The 24,025-nt window shown below is 37.5% G+C and overlaps 1 protein-coding gene across 1 annotated transcript in view; it reads left to right on the top strand.

Moving 5' to 3' along the window:
- LOC117419655 (protein O-mannosyl-transferase TMTC1) overlaps positions 1-24,025 on the top strand; it is an 88,167-nt gene that overhangs the window by 3,134 nt on the left and 61,008 nt on the right. The window contains exons 2-4 of the mRNA XM_034032637.3: positions 3,474-3,651; positions 6,983-7,056; positions 8,102-8,278. Coding sequence (XP_033888528.1) covers positions 3,474-3,651; positions 6,983-7,056; positions 8,102-8,278 — 429 coding nt within the window. The remainder of the gene's footprint in view (positions 1-3,473; positions 3,652-6,982; positions 7,057-8,101; positions 8,279-24,025) is intronic.

Below are 24,025 nucleotides of genomic sequence, written 5' to 3'. Positions count from 1 at the left end.
ATATCCGAGCATCTTGTTGGCCTCTTTTTTTATAGCTTCCCCACATTGTCTAGATGAAGACATTTCTGAGTCAACATAAACTCCTAGGTCTTTTTCATAGATTCCTTCTTCAATTTCAGTATCTCCCATATGAAATTTATAATGCATATTTTTATTGCCTGCATGCAGTACCTTACACTTTTCTGTATTAAATGTCATTTGCCATGTGCCTTCCTAGTTCTGAATGTTGTCTAGATCATTTTGAATGACCTTTGCTGCTTCAACAGTGTTTGCCACTCCTCCTATTTTTGTGTCGTCTGCAAATTTAACAAGTTTGCTTACTATACCAGAATCTAAGTCATTAATGTAGATTAGGAATAGCAGAGGACCTAATACTGATCCCTGTGATACACCACTGGTTACCTTGCTCCATTTTTAGGTTTCTCCTCTAATCAGTACTTTCCGTTTTCTACATGTTAACCACTCCCTAATCCATGTGCATGCATTTCCTTGACTCCCTACTGTGTTCAGTTTGAGAATTAATCTTTTATGCGGGACTTTGTCAAAAGCTTTCTGGAAATCTAAATAAACCATGTCGTATGCTTTGCAATTATCCATTGTCGATGTTGCATCCTCAAAAAAGTCAAGCAGGTTAGTTAGACACGATCTCCCTTTCCTAAAACCATGCTGACTGTCTCCCAGGATACTGTTACCATATAATAAAATTATTTTCCATAGTGTTTTTTTTTTGGACAATTTATACTGTATGTACTCTGCTTTGCCAAAAATCAGCATCAGTGGTCATTTATTAGTAGTGTGATGGGCCACCCTCCACAGCCATGACAGCCTGGATATATACTGAAATATGAGGGATCATTTCAAACAGTGGACATCTCATACAGGGTGCACAGTGTTAAATATGGAGATTGCCTGGAGGTACCTGTCAAATTCATCCCATGGATCTCGCCGTGTTTTGATATTGCCTGAAAGACATCCATATTCTAAGTTGAACGATTTGCCGGAGATGATGTAAATCAAACTGAAGTACTCGCTTATGTGCATGCCCCTATTACACTGTGCTTATGTGCATGCCCCTATTGCACTGTGCTTATGTGCATGCCCCTATTACACTGTGCTTATGTGCATGCCCCTATTACACTGTGCTTATGTGCATGCCCCTATTACACTGTGCTTATGTGCATGCCCCTATTACACTGTGCTTCTGTGCATGCCCCTATTACACTGTGCTTATGTGCATGCCCCTATTACACTGTGCTTATGTGCATGCCCCTATTACACTGTGCTTATGTGCATGCCCCTATTACACTGTGCTTATGTGCATGCCCCTATTACACTGTGCTTATGTCTGGGATGAGTTTTCAGCTTTTTAGCTCAGGATGAGGAACGGTGAAGTTATGTGTCAGATTTACCTGAGAATATAATTTCTTTTCTGATGGGAATGGGCACCAATGCTGGGTCTCAATCCAATTAAAACATTGTGGAATTAACTTGACTTAATCTTTCTGGATGAGATAACACTGACTTCATGAATTGTGCCTCTTTGTTCACTGTATCTATTTTGGTTTACTCCAGCAATGTATACCTTTTTATATGCTGTGTTTTGTCTGGATCCATACCACCTTGAGTTTGATCTTGTCAGACCTGAGGAGCAAAGTGTAACAGGCAGGGTTGTGTGATACACTGCCGTTACAGATTCTGTCCAGTCCCCTGTCGGTGAGATAAGATGTTAAAGAGCCCGTCTCTCTTGCATTGTGGTTTAGATGCTTGTTTGCGGTCACTGGTTCATGCCCAGCCTCCGCCCTGTTTACAAAAGCATGGTTAGTATTTGAATGGAGGACCACCATGGACAAGCAAGTGAAAATTGATGTCGGTGACTCAGTAGGGGGCACTCTCCCTCTTGGTGACTAAACCAGTGTCGTGCATGTGATTGTCCTGTCAACTCTTGACATTTTAAAGATCCTGTTCACATCTTCAAGGAAGCAACCCTGTTGTCCTGGATAAATTCCACCACACCCCTCTGGATAATTCTCAAGCAAGGATTCAGTTCCTCTTAACAAAACAAAACAACCCCCCCCCCCCCCCCACCTCAGTTACAAGGTATGTAGACATGCTAAAAAAGAAAAACAAAATGTTTAAATCAGAAGTCTGTCGTGATGAAACGTGTCAAAGAATTGAACTAGCTTCTTCTGTAAGATTCCTGAAAACCGATCTGGATGTTGCTTTAAGTAATAAACAATAAATTCATAATAATATTGGAAATCAAATATCTACTACAGAGACAATGACCACATGGATCTAAATAATAATACCTCAGCTAGCAGTTCAGATACTGTACATTTTCTATGAAGGGTATTTTTTTATTTTCATATTTTGCAGCTCATAACCCATTTAAGAGCTGTGTTTTATCATGGAGATGGTGAATCTTAAGTCAAAGGGGAACACAAAAGCAGCGTTAGAACCGGAGAGCGGTATCAACGGGGGAGGGGGTGGTGGACACCGCGGTACACAACACACATCTGACTAAAATACAAAATAAAATAACTCCCTCTCTATAATGCACATATAGTGAAGCAAAAATGTATGACAATGCATAAAGCACCATGTAATCAACGCTATATTATTTTTATTTATTTTTTTTACAAAAAAAGGTAACATTCCCACTCATGGATCATTTTAATTAGCAGTTTTTAAACTATAAATAGCCTGGCTAAATGGCTGTCAGGAGTTCAGTTTGAAGCAAAAGACAAGCAAACCAAGTGCAAGAAGGAGACCGGGTCGGACAAGGGGAAGAGGGAATGGGCTCGCCCCAGGTTTGGCTGCCGGAGTGGGGCTGAAGCGTCTTTTCTTCTGGAGAAAGCTGAAGCTCCTCTCGCAGCAAGAAAGTAAATGCATTAGGAAAGATAACCACGTAATAGGCCTAATATTTATTCAGTTATAAAACAAATGCTAATAAGATGTCTGTGTTATAAAGTGCCAGCGCAGCTTTTCTTCAGTTCAGATACTGTATCAAAAGTTGTTTACAGTTTGAACAACACCGTACTGTATTTACTGTAGAAATATTGCATGAATCACTAGTGTAGGGAGACATGCTGTAGGAGTGTTATAATCGAGAGCCTTATAGCGAGGGAGCACTGTAGATGTTTTTTGTACCAGTGACATTTCTAAACTTGCTACAGTAATTCTACAGTATTTCCCTAATGATTGGTTTCCTTAGAGGAGAAAGGCACATATTATTTCAGATGAATTGTACCTTCTGCCGAACGGCTCCCTCATTCCACTTTTCATAACCTTCAGGCGTTTTCATGTTACTGTAATGAGTTCTATTTCATCTAGATTTCTTTCTAATAAAATACCACAGTAGAATATTAAGTGAGAAATTTCCATGTGTTGCATTTGTAATGAACACTGTTCAAGGCAATGTAATAAGTATATCTTCATTAGTTCTCATCATTTTCCCTATCATTTTCTTTCAGACTGAATATTCTACTGAGCGGCATGACACCCTTATGCTTCCATGTGGTGAATGTATTCTTGCACTGCACAGTGACTGCCCTGTTGATGTATACCTGCGAGAAGACTGTGTTTGATGACAGGCGCCTGGCCTTCCTTGCAGCGCTGCTGTTTGCTGTTCACCCTATACACACAGAAGCGGTAGGCTCAGTATCCAGATGTTTTAGCACTGTGCATGTTACAAGAAAGTGGGGGGCAAGTTGATTTATGTAAATACCACTCTTTGTTAAAATCTTTCCAAAAAAAACTGGTGTTATACCTACACACTTTAACAGACCAACATTAGACACACGTGCACTGTTATAGGTTTGATTATAATGACCTACAGGCACACAATGAGTCTTTTTTCTATTATCTAAACAGTAGCAGTATTTATATTGGCCTCTGTTTAGATATAGCCAGTAGACCCCAGGATACCCCAATGTAAAGGCAAAAAGAAAGAGCCAATCTCTCAGTAGATTAGAGGCTAACCCAATGCCCAGTCCGCTTTGTGGGCAATAAGGAACCAACGGATCAAAAAAGAACTAACACTGGTGTCCTGGATACATTCCAGAAAACATCAAGCACAGTTTGCCTGGATGAGTTCCATCCTCCCCTGCTGTCATACACAGAGACGGGGCTTCTTGGAGGATTCTTTGTTATTCAATCAACTGCAGACATACTTTTTAAGAATAATTTCACATATCTCGCTGCTGAATTACATTTATCCAGATAACAAATAATGACTGATATCTGCCAAGGAGACATGCTGAGAGCACACTGCCTGTAGCACTAAGGGTATCTGTTGCAATTGGTGGGATATTTTTTGTATGTTTCATGAAAAGTTATATTTTTCCTAATGGCTAGTAGTTCAGTATACAAAGAGACATCCTAGGGTCTTTTAAAATAAGATGGCATGTTGACTTGTCTGGTTTGCATAGTGTTTTTCAAAGGAATTGGAACACAATTTGAAGCAAAAAGCACAAACGGTTCTGGAAGAATATCAGTGGGCAATGTTTGTTATGGAGTGGCTTTGTGCTGAAATTATATTTCATTAAAATGATGCACACTCGTGTGTGAATTGGACCCTGGGCATCAACATGACCATCAACATAAATAGGCAGATATAGGGCTGTGTTTGTCTCATACGGTAGAGAGAAGAAACGTGTACGAATGGTTTCACAGACTTCTCAGTGTAACCTTGGATAAGGTATTCCTAGATTAGTGCTAATCAGGATCTATGAAACCAGCCCATGAAAAAAGACAAAGACTTATTTTACATTTGAAACATCAGCTCTGTGGGTGGTTGCTGTAAAAATGTATCAGTATTGCCAGAACCTAATCCACTTCTTTAACCTTGGTTTGTGCACAGTACACTGCTGTCTCATTCCTGCTAACATGCTGTGGAGAAAAACACAAATTAATTTCAATCTCCAATGTAGAAGGATGTGCAAGGACAGTATTGCATCAAAACTATTTTATGCATGGTATCCTTTTTCTATTTTCTTTTTAAATCAATCCATTCGTAGTCTGCAGTCATCTTGAAAATATTCTGGGTTCATCTGATCTGAGAGTTTGCCCTTGCTACCCCATTGTCGTCTTCTCTGCTACATTCCTCCGGTCTCTTACGGGTTTGTGAAGCAATGCTGACCTTTCAGTGTTGTGTTCCAAGGACTGCAGTTTTAGATGCAGCACCGGTTTACTTTCCTCTGTGCTGAGACTTTTTAATTTTCCTTTTCCCTGACCACTATCGCAAACATAAACATCGTCTTCCTGCCTATTTCACACTGTTCTTTTCCCCTAACTCAAGTGTGACCAGAAAATCATGCTGGCTGCTGCACAAGCATGAATGAGTAATTCCGTCTTCATGCATATTCGGTGCTCTGTGGCTGCTGTATATACACAAGAAAAAAAGTCCACAGAAAAGGGCTATATGAAAACTATTGTATTGAATATATCCTTGGGGAGGGGGAGGGACTTATTTCAGACAGAAAAATAACTCTCAAGAAAATCCTTTAGAATTAAAAATGTACCTTTCTTACCTCCAGATTGCCCTCGGCAGAAACGTAAAACTCTGATCTGGCAACACTGGCCTGAAGGCTACCAGAATACAGATGGAATTCTGAGAAAACCACATTACTTGTGCAATATTAAGGAAAAATGTTTGTATTAATTTGCAACAAAACTAGTGCTGCATAAAATCATGAAAAAAAATAAAAACTTTAAGTGTGTGTGGGGTTTTTCTTTTTTTTTTTTTTTTTTTTAAATATCCATTTTCTCATAGCAATAGAACCCTCATAAGAGGACTTTACCGGCACTTTTCTGTTGCTGATGAATACGAACATTTTCCTTAAAGTTTCCTTAAGCAAGTTCTTCAGGGTCTATTGCTTTAGTGATTTTTATTTTTCATGAACTTTTTTTTATAATTCATCAAAATGATTAATGTTCTCCTCCATTGCATTGATTAATTTATCAAATTCCTATTAATCTGTTAGCCACACTGAGATTCAGGAGAACGCTCTAGTGCACATTTGCCCTTCTCTCTGGAAATATATTGTTACAGGTGCTCCACGCTGGTGGGTTTTTATTTTTGAACGTGTGCTGTCGGGTGTGTTTTATCGGGTTTGAATCGGGACACTGGAAAATCCCTGGCAGCGGCTGGATTCTCTGCTTTGTCATCTGGTCAGCAGTACACCTCGTTTTTTGTATTTGCATTGTCTTGGAATGCAGTTATTATTTGGAATATCATTACATGAGTCAAAACTGTCCTAAAGCCAGAAATATCCAAGCCATTAAAAAAAAAAAAAAGCCTCAACTATTGCTTTAGTTAGACCAAGGACAGAGTGAATTAACATTAGGAAAAGTAAACCACTCTGGGTATGTATCATTCTAAATCGTGTATTATTACCACTTTTGTTTACCAGTCGCAGTTCTGGGTTTGTCAAAACTCCAGCATGACCAATCCTGTTTCAAGAAGTAATCTGGTACAAAGCACGACTTTTTATTTTTCAAAGCTGTTCCTGAGTATGATCTTCATTTCTGTGTGTCATTTTCTGGCTAATTCAGAATCAAGATGGGCAGGACAGTTTTTTAAATGAGATGTTGCATTTCAGTGGATCCTGCTTAAATAGGTAATAAGGGCTTTGGGTCCTGCTCTCTCAAAAGCAAATTTAATGTGCTGCTGCTACGGACAACTCCACCACCATTAGTATTACAAAAATCTAATCAAAAATAAGGATGTGAAGTGTTAGCTGAATCTATCATCCACTGATTTATTATTGATTAGATTGTCCAGAGTAAAAAGTGGACAGTTACCTACAGCAGCGTTTTTCTTTGTGCAGTACACTAATAACACTGTGTGAGGTCATGTTTCACCATGCCCCTAACAACTGTTCCAAGACTGTATCAAGCTTTTTTATTACATTTTTGCAATACAAAACTAATATATTGTGTGTTTTGTTGTGTGTGTGCGTGTGGTTTTTTTTTTTTGCAGGTGTCTGGAATTGTTGGGAGAGCAGATGTATTGGCCTGCTTTTTATTCCTTTTGACATTTCTCTCCTATATTGGGTAAGTGTTAGCCTGCCTAAAATCTCCAGATATCTTTACTTTAATTGTTGTTTGAGACTGACCCCTGCCATATTAAGCAGTCCATTACTAGCAATATTTTGTAGTGGTTTGGAGCCAGTGAATGGGCTGTAACAATTTTTCAACCAGAGATAGTAGTGTTCAAATTGAATGCAAACAGGCTATTCCATTGCCAACTGTGGACGGGAGCAGCCAGGGGGCAGCGCACAATTGACAGAGCGCCAATCAGGGGGAGGGAGGGTTAGGTCCGCCAGGGTGTCCTCGGCTCACCATGCACCAGTGACCCCTGTAGCATGCACTCCATCATATAAACACATTGCACAAAAAAAAAGCTTTGTCGACTGGTGTATTGAAACGTCACTGCTACACGCAGCTGACTGACACACGCACACAGCCCACCTCTCTTAAAGGGGAACGCACCAAAAGGCTGATTGCTATAACGCTTTCTTTCTGTTTCCATCACGGACGCTAATACCATTACTCGCGTAGCCTAATTTTAATGTTTATTTATTTAGCGAGGCGGTTAATTGATCAGGGCGGTTATGTGATGTTAGGATATGCGACGTTCCACTGTACTGTGTTTTAAAAATGGACATAAATGAACAATAGAATGTTAACTGTGTCTTTCAATTGGAGTTATTGACACCCCCCAATTTTCAATTAATGAAATTGCTTAAAAATAGAGAGAATTATATTAAAAGCACTATTTTAATTTATTGAATAGAAGGCAATAGGATCTCATTGCATTGATAACTGCATTCCATGCGCACGTGTCATTAAGAATATTTTGGTTACTTTTAAATATTCTACTCCTCTCGGTTTTTATCCAATGACATTAAAATGTTTACAATAAAGAGTATGTGCTTTTCATACAGAAAAATATGCAATTTTATGGAGTATTGGTATTATATAAGATTGACTGGAATTATGTTGTTACCACTTAGCACATTGCCATGGATTAATCCCAGTTCCATTTATCTGAAACGTAAAAAGGTGCCCCAATGTCAACATTGTATTTATTTCACAGGAGTGTGGATCCAAGTTGTTTTGGGGAACGTTTCCCTGCTACAGCCTCCTCTTGTGCCCTCTTGCTGAGTCTGTTCCTGGGGACCTGTGCAATGCTGCTGAAAGAAACTGGAATCACTGTTTTCGGAGTGTGCCTGGTTTACGATCTGTTGGTTTTATGCCAGAAGCAACTTAATGTGTAAGTTGATCTTTATACTTTTTTTGCTGTTGGTCAAACTTGTTTTTTTAGGAGGCAAGTAGTGTGTTATATTTTCTTACATGTATATGTTACTTTAAATAAACATTCACTGTAAACCTAAGTCCGTGGCAGTTTCTCTGGCACAGTTTTTGCATCGAAGTTTTCAATTGAAGTAATGCTGATCTCCTGTGTGTTTTTTGGATTTCTGCTATTGTGATCTTTTTCACCACCCAGCAGTGTTACAGGCCCTAGCCACACCTGAGTCTGATGCAGTAAAATTATAGGAGTGAATTATAGGTGCTCTCGATTGTTGAAGGTTTCAAGCAGACAGGGGCACGAAGTAACCTTTACAATTGCTGCAAACGAGAGCAAAGGGAAATGGGTCAAAATAAACTTCACCACAATAAACTGCGTAACAGTGGATAAAAGCAACATAGAGGTGATACAACTGACATAATATGCCTGGTGGCTCTTAATAAGAATTGCACACATAGGCCCATCTGTTAATAAATTCAATTATGTGTAAAATAGATATTATTGCATACAGTGAGTGTCGCACATTGTATCGCAACAAATGGTCACATGTTATTGTGGGATAATTTTAAATCTTTTACAAAAAATAAATTAGAGAGATATACATTCAAATGTTGTATTTCAAATCACATTCAATACATATATTAAACCTTTTTGAAATTATATTTTCTCAATCTATTAAAGGGGGGGGGGGGGGAGTCCTGAAAAAATCTGTAACCTCTAATAAGCTTGGATAAACAGTGGCCAGCTGAATACTGATGTACAGTGGATAGGTCAGTGTTGCTTTGAATATCAGAAAAGCCTTAACCTGCCACTGCTTAACTGCATTGGTAAAGAAATATGACTCCAATAACTACCCAGATGACAGCAATTTAGATTTCAATTATACAGTAACTTAAAACCCTGGAGAACGACACTCCCATTTCTCTTTATTGTGTGAAACCAATACCATTGTTGAAGTCTGTGCCATGTGTCATTGGTACACCAGATAGGTATTTTTCTAATTTATCTACTCTGGGTAATGAAATCAGGATGTTCTTTTATCGTTTAAATAAACGATCTCGGAAGTAAGAAATATTGCCATCCCACCGGATTAAGAGAGTTTATTGCATTTTTTTAAATGTACCATTTGCTAAAGCAGAATTGCTTCCCTTCACAACATTCCTTTTATTTTTTATATTTCGTCTGTGTGTTGGCAGCTAGCTCAAGGAATCCCATGATCGTTGCGCTTTGCACTGCAGATACAGCTGAATAAAAAAAAAAATAATAATAATAATTGAAAAAAAGCTTTTCATGGCTTTCACATTCACCAGGTACTGTATATCCACCTCCGAATGAATGTACTATTTTACACACTGTTTAAGCTTTAAGTTGGTACGAGTTGTTGACTTGAGGTCAACAATGATGAGCTTTATTGTAGTTCACCAACAAACCAGGTGAAAAAAATCCTTTCATGTGGCTCAATTTTATAAAGAGGACTGTACTTTTGTATGGGTTTTATAAGCTTTGCCAGTCATAGAGATGTAGTTCTACACTGTGTAAACCACAAGGGCTAGCATAGCGCTGCCAGCGTTGACCAAAGCTCACAAACACAAGCCCTTTATTTTTAGCGATTGTACGTCTACGATCCTCTTGTATGCAACAAGGTATACTGGTCTCCAGGTTCAAACGGGTCCCCTTTTAAGGATTAATTTCCTTAACCGAAAACGGTTTGTTGTTAAAGTGTAACGGAACACCCTGAAAAGTTTACAAGAAACTCATTACGTTACCTTTGCTGTGTCCCAGGTTGTCTGTATAGCAACATTATATTTTTAAATATAATCCCTTAATATTTTAATCACACATCATGGGTCACAAATCAACCGGATAATACATTTCTCAACATTTACTTGGGAAAGAATTGCAGTGTATCCAGATCACTCTTCCTTCTGCAACACTTCTGTTTTTCTATGCCTACAGGATGCCAGCAGGGAGCATGAACTGGATACACTGATGTTTGGAAGAAAAAATGTCTTTCTTCTAGCAAACGTTCCCAAGTAAAAATTGAAAATAATTAATTCCTTGGATGATTTACCTAAGGTGTGTGAATTTAATTATGAAAACAATCCCAGATATGTTGAAAGAAATTGCTACAATATGGAAAACACAAGACGCAGCAAAGGTAAAGTAATGTGTTTCTTGTAAACACTGCAGGGGGTTCTTTAATACTTTTGGGTTCTTTAGAACTTTTGGTAAAAATCTTGAGACCTATTAAAATCATCAATTATAGTGACCTACATTTTACAACTATAACATTGTGTTTTTTTTTTTCAGCAATCCTTTTTTCTGTTTTTTGCCTAAATATAAATATAATCTGTACTACAAGGGATATTGTACCGCCCCATATAATATCTTATTGTGAAGAGTTTAGAAAGCACAAAGTACCACCATTAAGACTAACAACCTGGATTTTTATTTACAATTGATGGTTTACATTTTTAAAGAAGACTAAATGGAAGTGATAATAAGATTCTCAGCAAGCCTCATGCCAGTCTTGCTTTCATTTGATATCTAACTCGTTATACAGTAAAATGTACAGGACACAATGCAACCACCTGTCTTTTGGTTGAAAACCAAATTGGCAAAAAATGCTTGTACCAATGATTTTACTGTGTAAAAATATTCCCATTGTAATGAATTGGCATCTCAGCCCATTGAGCTGAATGGAATGGCAAGGGCTGGACATGAACTGCAAACCATACGGTTCAAAGATGAACATATTACCATTCAATTAAAGAGTAAGCTCTCTTGAGGAAAGTATGTGTCTTCTGCTGATGTCTGTTATTAATAACTCCTCAGCCGCTAGGAGGGGATTCATTATGTTCTCCCTCCACTTAATCAGCGCTCGCCCTCGAGAGTAAACGTACGTGATCACCTAGGCTCGGGGAGTTTCAATGTCAAGCTTGCCACTACGACCACTTGACCTCCCCAAGGATTTGGAGCGACTTTAGAGAATCCCGTGTCTCACAAGCTAGCATACATACTATAGCTTATAGTAATGGAAATAACATTTAATTTCGTTTTTCAACCACAGGGGTCAGGATTCATCCCTTCGGGCACCATTGTAATGACTTGGCATCTTGGTCCATTTGAATTGAATGGAAATACAATACAGTTCAAAGATGAATCTCTTGCAAGCTCTGTAGTCAAGAAGCAAATGTGTGTCTTATTTTGATGTGTGCATTAATAATTGATCAGCCTCACGGATAAGATTTGTTACATTATGTACCAACTTTTATTAATCTAGGGTTTTTTATGCAGACACAGCCATCAAATATGGCATAAAAGAAGCCTTTGGTTGAACAAATACCATATTTGTCACTATGTATTTGTATAGGCTTGTGATCCATTTTCACTGACAAAAGGCTAAATCTTCAAAACTGAACATCCAGTCTGAAAATAAATAAATATACAAGTATTAGAACACTTGAAATATGCTCTAATATATTAAAAAGACTACAATGATAAACACAATTTTATGATTTTGCTACAACAGGCTGATTTTAGTAAGATTTTTACATTTTTTTGTGAAAGAAAAATAAAACTGTTACTGTTATGTGACAACAGTAGTCCCAACCAATGTGGAAACTTGAGTCCCTAAATTAATCTTCCAGGTCTTTTGTATAATAGATTTATCTTCCTGAAACAAGATGGAGCAAATTGCATTTCTGTTTGGTTATCAGGAACAGGCTGGTGGACATCATCAACATCATTACGCCCACTCTTAATAAGGTTATCCGGCCGTGATCCAATGCATTTCTCTCATGGTATATACTGGATAAAGTTTATAGTTGGAATATACACCTTCTGATTTAAAATGTATCATTTTTGTGTGTACACTCTTTGCAAAAGCTTTATTTAAAGCCTATTTTGATTAATTAGGTTTGGACTCTAAAAAGCAAACAAAAAAACATACTGTAAACCAAGGATGTGTCTGCTTCTGTCTGGTATTTACAGTAACTTCTAATTATACTGTAACAATTGCTGCAGTTTTGCTCTAAGCTTTTGTAATAACACAGTATGTGACTGTACAGTCCAGATTGCGCTATGCTTTGATTGTTCAACCAATGTACCAAATTAGAAAAGCATCTAAAGAATTTCAAGCACAGCATCCAACAATGTCAGCATTTTAATCGGAATATTTTGAAGCTGATGATCTGCAATAACATAATTATATTTTCAAGCATTTCTGGGGCTTGACATACTTAGTCTTTTGATATTTTTTGATTTATTTAATTGTGGCTGATTCAATTTGGATTTAATTAAAGACTAACATCTGCTGCCTGGGACAAATCTTTCCTGACAAAAGTGAGCTAGTTATTTTCCATCACTCCAAGAAGTTCATGTTTGCAAACAACTAGAAATTGTATAATTTGGTGGCATAGTTTGTACTAATAAACAACTGTGAACAGGCTGGCTGTAGGGGTGACGTCAGGCCAGAAAGAAACACACACGCAGATAGGCAGTACTTTGGTGAGACGCAGCGGCGCTCAGTGCGTTTTAATGATACACAGAAAATAAAACGCTGAACAAAAACAGAATACGGCACTTGCGGCCAAAATAAATAGACAAACAAAACGAACAGACATTAACAAACAGGGACGAACACTAAACAAACACGTACCGTGCTGGTCCTCCAGCACCACGTAGCAATTGCTTATTATTATTATTATTATTATTGATTTTTCTCACCTCGCTCTCTCCCGTTCCTTCGCCCTGAACACACAACCCCGAGTGAATGAAATGTGCATCTATATATACAATTGTGCTGGGATTCAATTACCAATTAATTAGTCACTTGAATACCAGCACGTGAACTAAATCTGTGCAACCCCGTGCTCACATATTATTAAATACTTTAAATGCACGTGAAGTGCAATCCCCATGCCTAAATACAATTACACTTTTAAATAACTTGTGCTACACACACCCATTTATATCGCGTGCAGCAATATCTGTACAGCAACATTAACACACTACATACAACATAATACACAAAAATACACACAGGGGCGGGGCACATTGCCACAACAGCACACGTTGCGCATTATCCACCAAATTTCGTTAATAACTATATGCAGATGTACTGACGGGTATATTACATACTGCTGTAAAGCTTCATCCATCCAGTCCTTGTTATTTGAACTAGTGTATGAGGAAGCTACTGCAAAACTAGGCTTTGAATGGAAGCTGTAGCTTACTTCAAACTGACAGAAATGTTTTGTTTTAGTTTTCTTAACTTTGCTAAGTAATGTTTTTAGTAAATTACAAATTTACAGAGGTCTGCTTTGAGCATGCAGCTTAGCAGACCTTGTGGGCAGTATGCCAGTTTTCCCTTGCAGTGCTCTACGGATTCTCAGGAAAGAATGTATTTTCCATTCCTTCCTCCATCTGGGGCCTCTTCTGTGAAAAATAAATTGTGCTGCATTTCGCAATTGATTTGAATTAAAGCTTTGGCTCAGACAGTCCATATGAAGTCATTCAAGGTATGTTTGTAGCCTGGCTTTAGGTTTTAAATCTGGGATTACTAGACAACAGAAATAAGCTTTGTTGTTTATTTTTTAAACATAAAATATTACTGCTATAGTAAAGTGGACATAAGTGCAACTAAAACTACTGTACGGTATTTATTTTCCATGTTTTTATTTAATTAATTAATCAATTAATTAATTAATTAATTAATTTATTTATATATTTATAAACACAAGTGTACCTACAGCTATGGCCAAAAGTTTTGCATCCCAATGAATTTTAGGATTGAGGTATAATTAAAAAATAAAAATAAAATAAAAAAGTAAAGCAACTATATGAAATAATTTAGATCTTTTATTTAACATCATGTAATCAAAGAAAGTACAAAATTATATCGCAGAAGTCTACTGGAAGGCAGCGTTAGTTTTTTGAAATGTCACTTTTGTTACGTGTATGGAAAACTACAAAGCGATATGCAATTCAATATGTTAACATAACATTACTCAGCAGGTTTCATTTGACTTTATGAAGAAAAATGAGTTTATTCTATAGGGTGATGCAAAACTTTTGGCCATAGCTGTACAGCTGTTAAAATATAACTACTACAGTAGTTTTCTTGTATTGACATTCACATCCATGCTTTGTGATACGGTATAATGTGAATATTGTTCTGAAAATGGACACAGCAGTTGATTTAATCCCAAGGGCAAAGAGGAATGCCATTAAGAGTATTCTGTTGATTTTCAGACAAGAGGGATTTTTGCCAGAAACATTTAGTTAACAACCACACTTTGACTCTTATCCCAGAGACCACTGGCATTTCTTTATGCCTGTTTAGTGGGAGGTTCACTTCTTAATGCAATTGAACATTGATGTGATAAGAAGTGAGGTGCAGAGCAGACTGTTCACTTGACACAGGGACAGACTAGTGAGGAGCAGCATAATGTGAGTGGTGAAAGATCAGTGGCTCCCAACCCCGGACCTGGGGACCCCATATGTCTTCTGGTTTTCATTCCAACTGAGCTCTCAATTACTTAACTAGACCTTTTATTTAACTAATAATTTGCTTAATTAGACTACACTCCTTTTAATTGTGCTCCGCTCCTAAAAAGTTGCAGATTTCAAGTTACTTATAAAATGTTATAACTAGCTAGAAATCTGCACCTGTTTTAAGAGCTAAAAACACATAAAAAGGTCTAATTAAGGAAATTATTAGTTCAATTAAAGGTCTAGTTAAGTAATGATTTTAAAAATCCAATATGATAGCCTATAAATACTGTAAGTTGGAGGTTAGCTGGTAGTTCTCTACAGTTTAATTTGCTGGCAATTAATTACTAATTTCTGTCTAATCTGTTTCCACATGCCTCTAATTCTAAGGACCATGACCAGTTGTTAGGCCTTAACAGTTGCAGAATCTGTTACTTTTTCTGATCTTGTATGCTACTTAGTGTGTCATTTTGGCAACATGAGCTGGTTCATACAAAAGCACCTACTGTTGAATTATGTAACAGGACAGAGGATGTTTCACTGCAAACTGGAAAAATTGAGGATGACCGTGCTTGCATCATGAGAAAACTAGACATGACATACTGCATGGCACTTTATGTTGTCTATAACAGCTGCTCAATTTCATTGAGGGGATTTAATTGGATTTAGAGCATACTGCCACAACATAAGCAAATTTAGATAAATCCCATATGTAGACATACGAATGGAAGCAGTTCCATGGGCACTGATCTGGAATCATTCTCTCTCTCTCACACTCCCATATGGATGATTTTATCCTCCAATTACACCGCAGTTCATTGTGGAACAAAAGTTTATTCTAGCGCTTGTTTTTGAGAGTATTAAAATCCAGGTATTTGGCGACCAACTTCAGGAGAAGTTGTGGCATCTGATTGGTTGCACTAATAAAGGTTGAATCTCCAGGACCACTTGCCTGAGGCTCAGTGTCATTTGTTCAGCTACTAATATGGGGCCATACCATGGCAAGTTATTAATATTAGAATGGCAAGACATTTTAGGGTAGTCATGAAAACAAAATCTTGGGCTTGCCACTATTCTAATATCCGTGTAATAAACATGCAATTTTCATGGAAAGGCCTGAAGACAATTGAAATTAAGCTAATAATAGTATATACAACTGTATATCAACATCCACTGTACCTGTACTTTTATATTGGGTATTTAGTGCGTACTACTGATCATAGTATATAAAACAGAGCGAGGGAGCTCTGGAGGGCTGTACATTAGTGAAACTATATGGACTGTAAACAGTATTATAATTTATATTCTTCTAAATGTAAATACACACATTTGGACTCTATCCCTTCACAAACAAAGCTGTTGCTAATTTGATTTTTTTATTTTTTTTAAATCATATATATTAATTGCAGATAGTAAAAATGTGATAATAAAATGTAACAATAGCATTTGATAACTGTAAAAGCAAATTGCAATAACAGATTGTAATAACATATGTTAATAGCATATGGTAACAACAGCTTGTGTGTGCTATCGTGGGCCAGGTTGTGTGTTACGAGGAAGCTTGTGGATAATGTTGACCTTTGTTACAGCAGCACTGGGTAAGAAGTAATGTGCTTATATTTTCAAACATAAGATCATTGCAGTGCAGACGGGACGGGGATCCATTAAGGGGTGAAATTCTGTTCAAGTTATTTCCTTCACTTTTTGACTGAATAAAACAAAGCCATAAAGTTAATAGAATTGGGCCCAAACTGTTTTCGTCACAGTACAGTCTTCAGATTCGTCAGATTCCAATGAGCCGGCAGAAACCCTACAAACTCATCGATATTAGATGGTTTTCTTATCTACTGTACAATCAAATTCCATGTGCCAACAGCAGGAAAACCTAGGACTATTTTTCTGAAATTCAGTTTAATTAAAGTTTAATGAACTGGAGTTGCACATAGTTTAATGCGATTTGGGTACTGATTAGATTGTTTTCAGGAATTATGAAATCCACTTGTGGTTGAAAAATGCAGATGATACATTTTATTAACTGTTCATGTTGGATAAGAAAAAATGAAATCCTCTGTCATAACTGGCCTAGTATTTTATGGATTGGTGTTGGATTCACTACATTTGTTGATGTACATTTCCTGTCAAGCTGCTGTGGTGACGATGTGCAGTTGTAATGTACTACATTGTATTATATTACATATACTATGCACCAAAATAGTATACTACCACGTTGGGTGAGTGTAGTATTGCACATGCTGGTCTTTATTTTAAATAAACCACAGAAGATAAAATAGGTTTTAAGATGGAAAGCATATGCGCTATAAATCTAACAGATGGATATACTGGTAATTAGCAAACTGGGATTTTGTCTGTATGCAGAGCTTTCAAAGATGTATGAAATGCATGGTGTTTATTATTTTGTAAGTTATTAAAGAACCTGCTGATTATTTGACTGGTGGTTTATCATTTATAATTGTATTGATATACTGTAGAATACACATAAAACACCAAATACATTCTCATACTTTAGATTGGGAATAATAATATTAGTAATGTTGTAAATCTTGGAAATATTTTATTGATTTTGATTAACAAATACTTGATGATAATTATATGGTTTTGGTTTGATGTATGGCATAAGATTCTGTAACAAGAAAACAGATATTTATATTATATTGTTTTGATAGCGAGGTTAACATTCTGTGTATGTGAGTGTACAAAATGTATTTGATGAAAAATCAGAGTAGATTCATATACATTGGTAGAATGGTAACCTGAAGCCACCATTGTGCTTAAACTGTTCCACACCAATACACTGTACTTATCAGTATGTAATGCTTAATGATGATTAATGTTTTCCAGTTGGCTGGAGAACAGAGAAATAAAGGATGACACATTTTATATTAAAGGGGAGGTCTCATGTAGATTGTAATTATTCTCCTCTGGTTAACTGTGCACCATAAGGTATACTGGCCTATTGGAAAGCATTGGATCTCCATATCGCAGCGAAAGCATTTAGGAAAATAGATTTGGGGTTTAAGACCGAGGGAGTCCTGAGAAGAGGAATAAACTAGATGAAATCCAGGACTGGAGCAACGTCTTGGTGTGAATTTGGTTTTGAATACCGTTTACAGTATGTTCTAATGTGGTCTCTGCATCCTCCTGTTTGGCAGGGCTATTGTTTATGTGCTGTCTATGCGTGTTGCTATTATGCTAGATGGCCACTGGGCAGTGAACTTGACCACACTGTTTGGAGTCATCCCCTCAGCACACTTCATTATCTTGAGCTAATATACACACAAACACAATTCTTAATTTCTACAATAATACCTATCATGATACAATTAAATGAATGAACTTAACACACCCATTCATCTGCCTTACTTTTCTTATTTTCTTTACCCCACAATGGAAGTTAGAATGTGAAATTGTACTATTGTGCATTCTATATTGTGGCTGCAGTTTAACTCATTCAACACTGCAAAACAGTATACAGGTCCAGGATAGATAACTCAACTCAAAACTGCAGACTGCTCTACTGCTACATGACAGATTACTGTAATAATTTAACTGTAGTTGAAACACTGCATTAAAACTAGAGTCTTCCTATACTCTGCTGTATTTGCCAGATAGCAGACACAGCTCCACTCACAAATTACATTGCTTTTTAATTTACATTAATTGAGAGGTGTGGCATCATGCATCTTGTAACCATATGTTCATCTTCTGTCGTGACTGGTATTACTATGAAGGGACTACACCTGTTTTGTCCAAATGTCTGGGTGTTCTTGGAGATACAGATGTACAGAATATAATTTCTTGTCCATATGTGGAATATTTAATTGTTTTCTGTATAAATACATTCCTCTGCCGACTGAGAAAGCCCAGGGTCGTTCATCTCTTAATCCCTTTATCTCAACAAACTCCCAATGGTTGTAAGTTTGTGTCCAGCGTGTTCACAATTTTATTTTTATTAAAAAAATCTATTTTATTTATTTTTTATTTATTACAGTTTGAATGCAATTTACTTTTTCAGTGACTGCTCGTATGTGGAGTTGAGGATGGTAACTCTTAATATTGTTCGTATTGCACAATTGGGGAGTTACATACAAACAGCGAGAGGCGAGGTTGAGTGCTGTAACTATCGTGGATATTTGACAAGGTTGGCTGTTTACCTTCAGGCTAGGTCAGGTTTTTATTGTGGAAATTGTGTGGTCGGTTTTTTGACGCTGATTTGCTAACAACCAATAACGATACTTTTCATGATCAGAGCTGGGTTAAGCCTCTCCAAAACTCATTATAAATGTTATCCAACCATCAAACAATGCTTCAGTATCCCAATTACAGCAATCTGATCCCATCAGGGTTGTGTTGGGAAGGAACTTGTGAATTACAGACAACTGTGTTTCCTCAGATACATAAATAATACACTTGTGCTGCTGCTTCTTTTTAAAATATGTTTGGCCATGTCATGGTTAATTGAGACAGTCTGCTTTTCACTGGGCTATTGTATTCCAGACTTTAAATGCTAATTCCTTCTGCTTCAGCCATGACCTTCCTTCTCAGGTGACAATGTAATCCCCAGAAGAAACGTAATTCACTGGAAAATTATTTACCAACCCCTGAGTGTCACTCAAACTGATCTTCACAGGGACCACACGTCACGCACCAGATCCTGGTAACTGCATTGTATAGCCCTTGTTGAAATGCTGATAGGAATTATGATCTAGTAACTGGAGGAAAATGATTTGGAGTGAAACCACAAGGACATACAAAATGAAATAAATGACATTCTTTCAATCTTATTTTTTTCTGTAACAAATGTCTGAAAGAGGCTTTGCTGGAAACTGGCAGCAGCAGCTCAGTTGTCCTTGTCAAAGGTGTACTTTTCAGTTCATTTAGGTGAGCCAGCAGAGTGAAAGACCGCTGCTAAGATGTTCAAAGGAAACCTGAGAATCGTATTTCATTAAGTCCTTGTGAAAAATATCAATAAGCTTCAATGAAATGGTCAAAAAAATTATTAATTTTAGAGCTTTCACTACAGAATTCTATACTTCTGTTATGTTAATGTAAATGGAGATTCATTTTAACATTGCCTAACAGCCTTCAGTACCATTTTCTTGTCCACCAAAAAATTATTTGTGCGGACTCTGACTTGACTGGGAAAGGTGAGCTAAATTTTGCAAAAGAAAAATGCTTTAAAAATGAACCTAACTGTAGAACAGTCCCAGTAATGATGCAGCAGAACCACAAAAGAAAGAATACAAAATGAAAAGTGTACGACTTGGCAGTTTTTATAGTGTATAAACAAACTAAACTCTGAGCCTCTTTTTCCAGTATAGAGTAACCGTGATACTAACAGGAATGCACTTTTTTATTTTTCATTTACATTTTTTACAGCTACAGTTTGGTAGACAGTCAGTATAAAAACAAGGCTATTGAATTTAAAAAAGTATGTGCAAGCTTAAGACATTCTAGCTAGTAGACAATATTAGCTGTATATCTTCATAATTAAATGTGTTGGACAGATGGAGATATCAGTAAGTTAAGTGACTGCAGTTTGATCTATAGATAAACAACTTACTGGGGCTGGGGCTGTTTTTTCAAACAAGGTCTGGTCATGGTTTAACAGAATAAGACAGACAAAGCAGCAGAACCACACTATCCTGGTTCAACATGTCAGAGCCAATACAAGATGTTGATTTGGTCCAGGATAATGATCCCAAGCACATTGCAAGACACCATCCACATCACTGTGTTTAGAAAGGCAGATACAGATGGAGAAGTAATGACCTGCCTGAGACCAGACCCTTATCTGACAGAATACCAAAGAAGTATCTGGCTTAACTAATGACATCAATGCTGTCCAGATGTGAAACATTGCAATCATCACCACCAAAGGCTAATGTTGTGTATGATGATGTTTGTTTACATCTAGATTTCATGGTCCTTTCTAGTCCTGCTTGCATTGCTGCACTCAGACCTTTGAACAGTACTTTTGAAAGACACTTTTATCAGCATCAATACCAAGAAATCAACTGGGTCAAGCAGAAAGAAAAGCTGCAGGTTTTCATCAGGGCCTCACAGCCCCTTTCTATTCTATACCTCAAACGGCTGCCCAGCAGGGCCCTTGTTTCTGTCCACTCATCCCTCCTTTCCAGTGGTCCAGCAAGCCCTTGCTTCCTTTTCCTTTCCAAAATCGCAGCAAGCACCTGCTTTTCTTACCTCCACTTTGGGTTCCGAGCAAGCCCCCTCAGTAGTTTCCGTGTTCCAACCAGAATTAGACAACCAGGTTATGACAGGTCCCTTTTGAATCCCCTGCTTTTCCCACCTTTCGCATTAACCCCATCAGCGTTACAGTAAGGAAATACTCGGGTAAAGAGACTGATTATTGACCTTCCCGCTCCCCCTGCCCAGAACAAATACAATTCGCAAGTCATTATTTTCAAATCTCGGCATCCCCCTAGCACCAGAAAAGACCCTGGGTCCTCTCACTTCCATCGAGTTTCTAGGCATCACCCTGGATTCTCAATCTTTTTCAGCTTTGCTCCCCGGGGGGACACTTTTCTGTCCGGTCCCCCTCCTACCAAATGTAATCTTCTGTCCCTCCTAGGCCATTTAAACTACGCCTGCTCCATGGCCCGAAGAATTCAGCACCACTCCTATACCCGATCAGTCCTCGTCATTGTACAAGACTTATCCGGTCGCTGTTGCCGCATTCCTTTGGGGGTCCACCTGGGCCCAAAATTCCATTCTTATCCTCTCAGATAATTCAGCTACAGTGCAAATCATTAACAAAGGTTGTTCATCCTCTCACATATAGCCCAAGAAACAGCTCTTCTCAGCATTGCTCCCCACTCACTGCAAACGTACTGGTCATCCTGGAACTGCTTTAACTATGTTCACGTTGCATTCAACATTCCCTTCCCTTCATTTTCAATGCCCGTAGTATCATCCTTCATTATGTCCCTTAAGAATAGAGCTATAGGAGTTTCCTCCATCAAAATTTCAATTTCCGGCATCCAGTTTTTCTTTGGGGTCCTTAGGGCGCATCACACTCAGAACCTCTGTTCATTAACGAAAACGGAGCAATTGTCACCCGCCATTGGTTCCTCTTTCACCTTCACCAGATCTTTCCAGGTCTGGATTTGCGGCTGAGCAGTTCTCCGGTCATTCCTTCAGGATCGCAGCTGCCTCTTCAGCTTCTCGCCACTCCCTCATCAAACAGTTAGTTTGTTGGTCCTCCAGTGCTTACCAAGTTTACATTAGAACAATTATAATAGATATTAAAAATGCTTTTACTAAAATGTGCTCTTAAGTGTTAGTAGCCTGCCCGGAGGCCATGGAGTCCCAGAGGTTTATTTCCCAACTGGTGTTTTGTTTTCCTCTCCTGCGTGCTGACAATCATTTGTTGAAGGTTGGCTAAACCTTCAAGTGGGCTATATCTAATACTACTCGCGGCATTGAGACCTGCTTGTTCTTTTTGGGGGTCTCTGCCTCGCCCAGTCAGCTAGGCAGCGAGCCCTCAAACCAAGTTAGATTTGATGCCAAATGAATGCGCATATATATCATTCATCTGTGTAATTTTGCATAGTCTGCATTATTCCCAATAAATATTTGTACTAAAACATGTTGTGATTGGTGTTTGTCCCGAACTACTGAACTCCATTCTTCTGCTAATAGGTTGCCTTGAAACAATTCTCCCTTGGCATTTAGGTTTTTCAGTAGAAATCTACAAACCAACCTTGATGACTTAATCTGCTTTCTTTTTATTTGGGGACATAATAATGTGTAGACAAAGTATTCTGTTATAATGTACATATACAGTATCGGCTTCTTTTTAGATACAAATGATACAAACTATTCTTGCCCTTAGGATCGCTGGACTAAACTGATATTTATTTAAAACAGTATTGAAAGTGCCAACCTCTTTCAAGACCAAACCATAATATGATAGCTTTGACAGAAGTTATTTTCTACTTTCCAAATGTATTGACAAATTGATAGAGATACAATATGGATGTTTTCCACAGTGTTTGAGACTTCCTTTCATACTACAAAGAGGTCCAGGTTTGGTACAATATATAGCATTAGATGCTTTGTGCTTTTGTAAAAAGAAAAAGCCAGCCTTCATTGTTGATGTAATGCAATTCTGCTAGAGCTGTGGTTCTCCTTAGTCACAACAAAAGTGTTGCCAAAAGCCCCCACTTGACCTTCCTTTGAACTGTAAAAAAAGATGGAATCCGCGTTTTCATGATTTAAATTGTGGTGTTTTGAAATCTTGACATTTTGTCATGCCAAAGTAAAATCCCAGATACAGAAAGGATTGCAGTGTTGCCTCAAACAGTGGCGAGCAATTCAATATAGTAACATTAAGCCAAGTCTGAAAAACTCTGTAGGATTGAACAGGGAATTAACAGACTCAATACATTTTAATACGTGTTTATCTGTAACTGTTTACTTACATGCCCTGCTACACAAGTCCTAAAGCTTGCATCCTAAACTTGTGTTAACCGCGTTTTTGTTGACTTCCATCAACCCCAAATAGGTATCTGTTTTATGTATTTCCATTAATTCCAAAGAGCCAACTTAAATAAAACGCAAGGTACGTTTTTCCATTTATCTAAAGAATCACTTACACAATTCACATCACTTTTGGCCATGTTTTTAATAACACTCTTCCAGGATGATTGTGAGGGGGAGGCATAGTAGTGTGCTGTGCACCAGAGCCTGTGCAACACTAATATGTTTCCTGACCTCTGTTCTTCAAAATCAGCCTTCAGAAGCCTTTTAGAAGCAATTTTTACTGTAATAGTTTGTAATCATTGCAAATAATGACCAATGCAGAAATAACAATAGAGAATCATCCAAAAAGTTTGAGACCCACTGATCTATTCATTTGTGATACAAAATGATTTTCTTTAAAATTGTTGCGACAATTTAAAAATAAGTACAGTAAATATAGATTTTTTTTAAAGAACAGCATACAATGGTAATACTGTCAAATACATGAATTGATTAATTGATAATTTACAGTACATGATCTGATTTACTAGGGAATTGATTTATAAGAAAAAGTCAAGATGGAAACCTCTACTTTTATAATGTAATGTTTTTCCAAAAATATCAAAACTATAGCCTTTGCTGAACTGAGGATCAACAAAAGAGATATACAAGCCATACGTTAGACTAAAATGAAAGCTAAGGAGAAACATTTTT

The sequence above is a fragment of the Acipenser ruthenus genome, chromosome 14 (genome assembly GCF_902713425.1).
Source record: "Acipenser ruthenus chromosome 14, fAciRut3.2 maternal haplotype, whole genome shotgun sequence".
NCBI classification, from domain to species: Eukaryota; Metazoa; Chordata; class Actinopteri; order Acipenseriformes; family Acipenseridae; genus Acipenser; species Acipenser ruthenus.
This window is presented reverse-complemented; position numbering and strand designations above follow the sequence as displayed.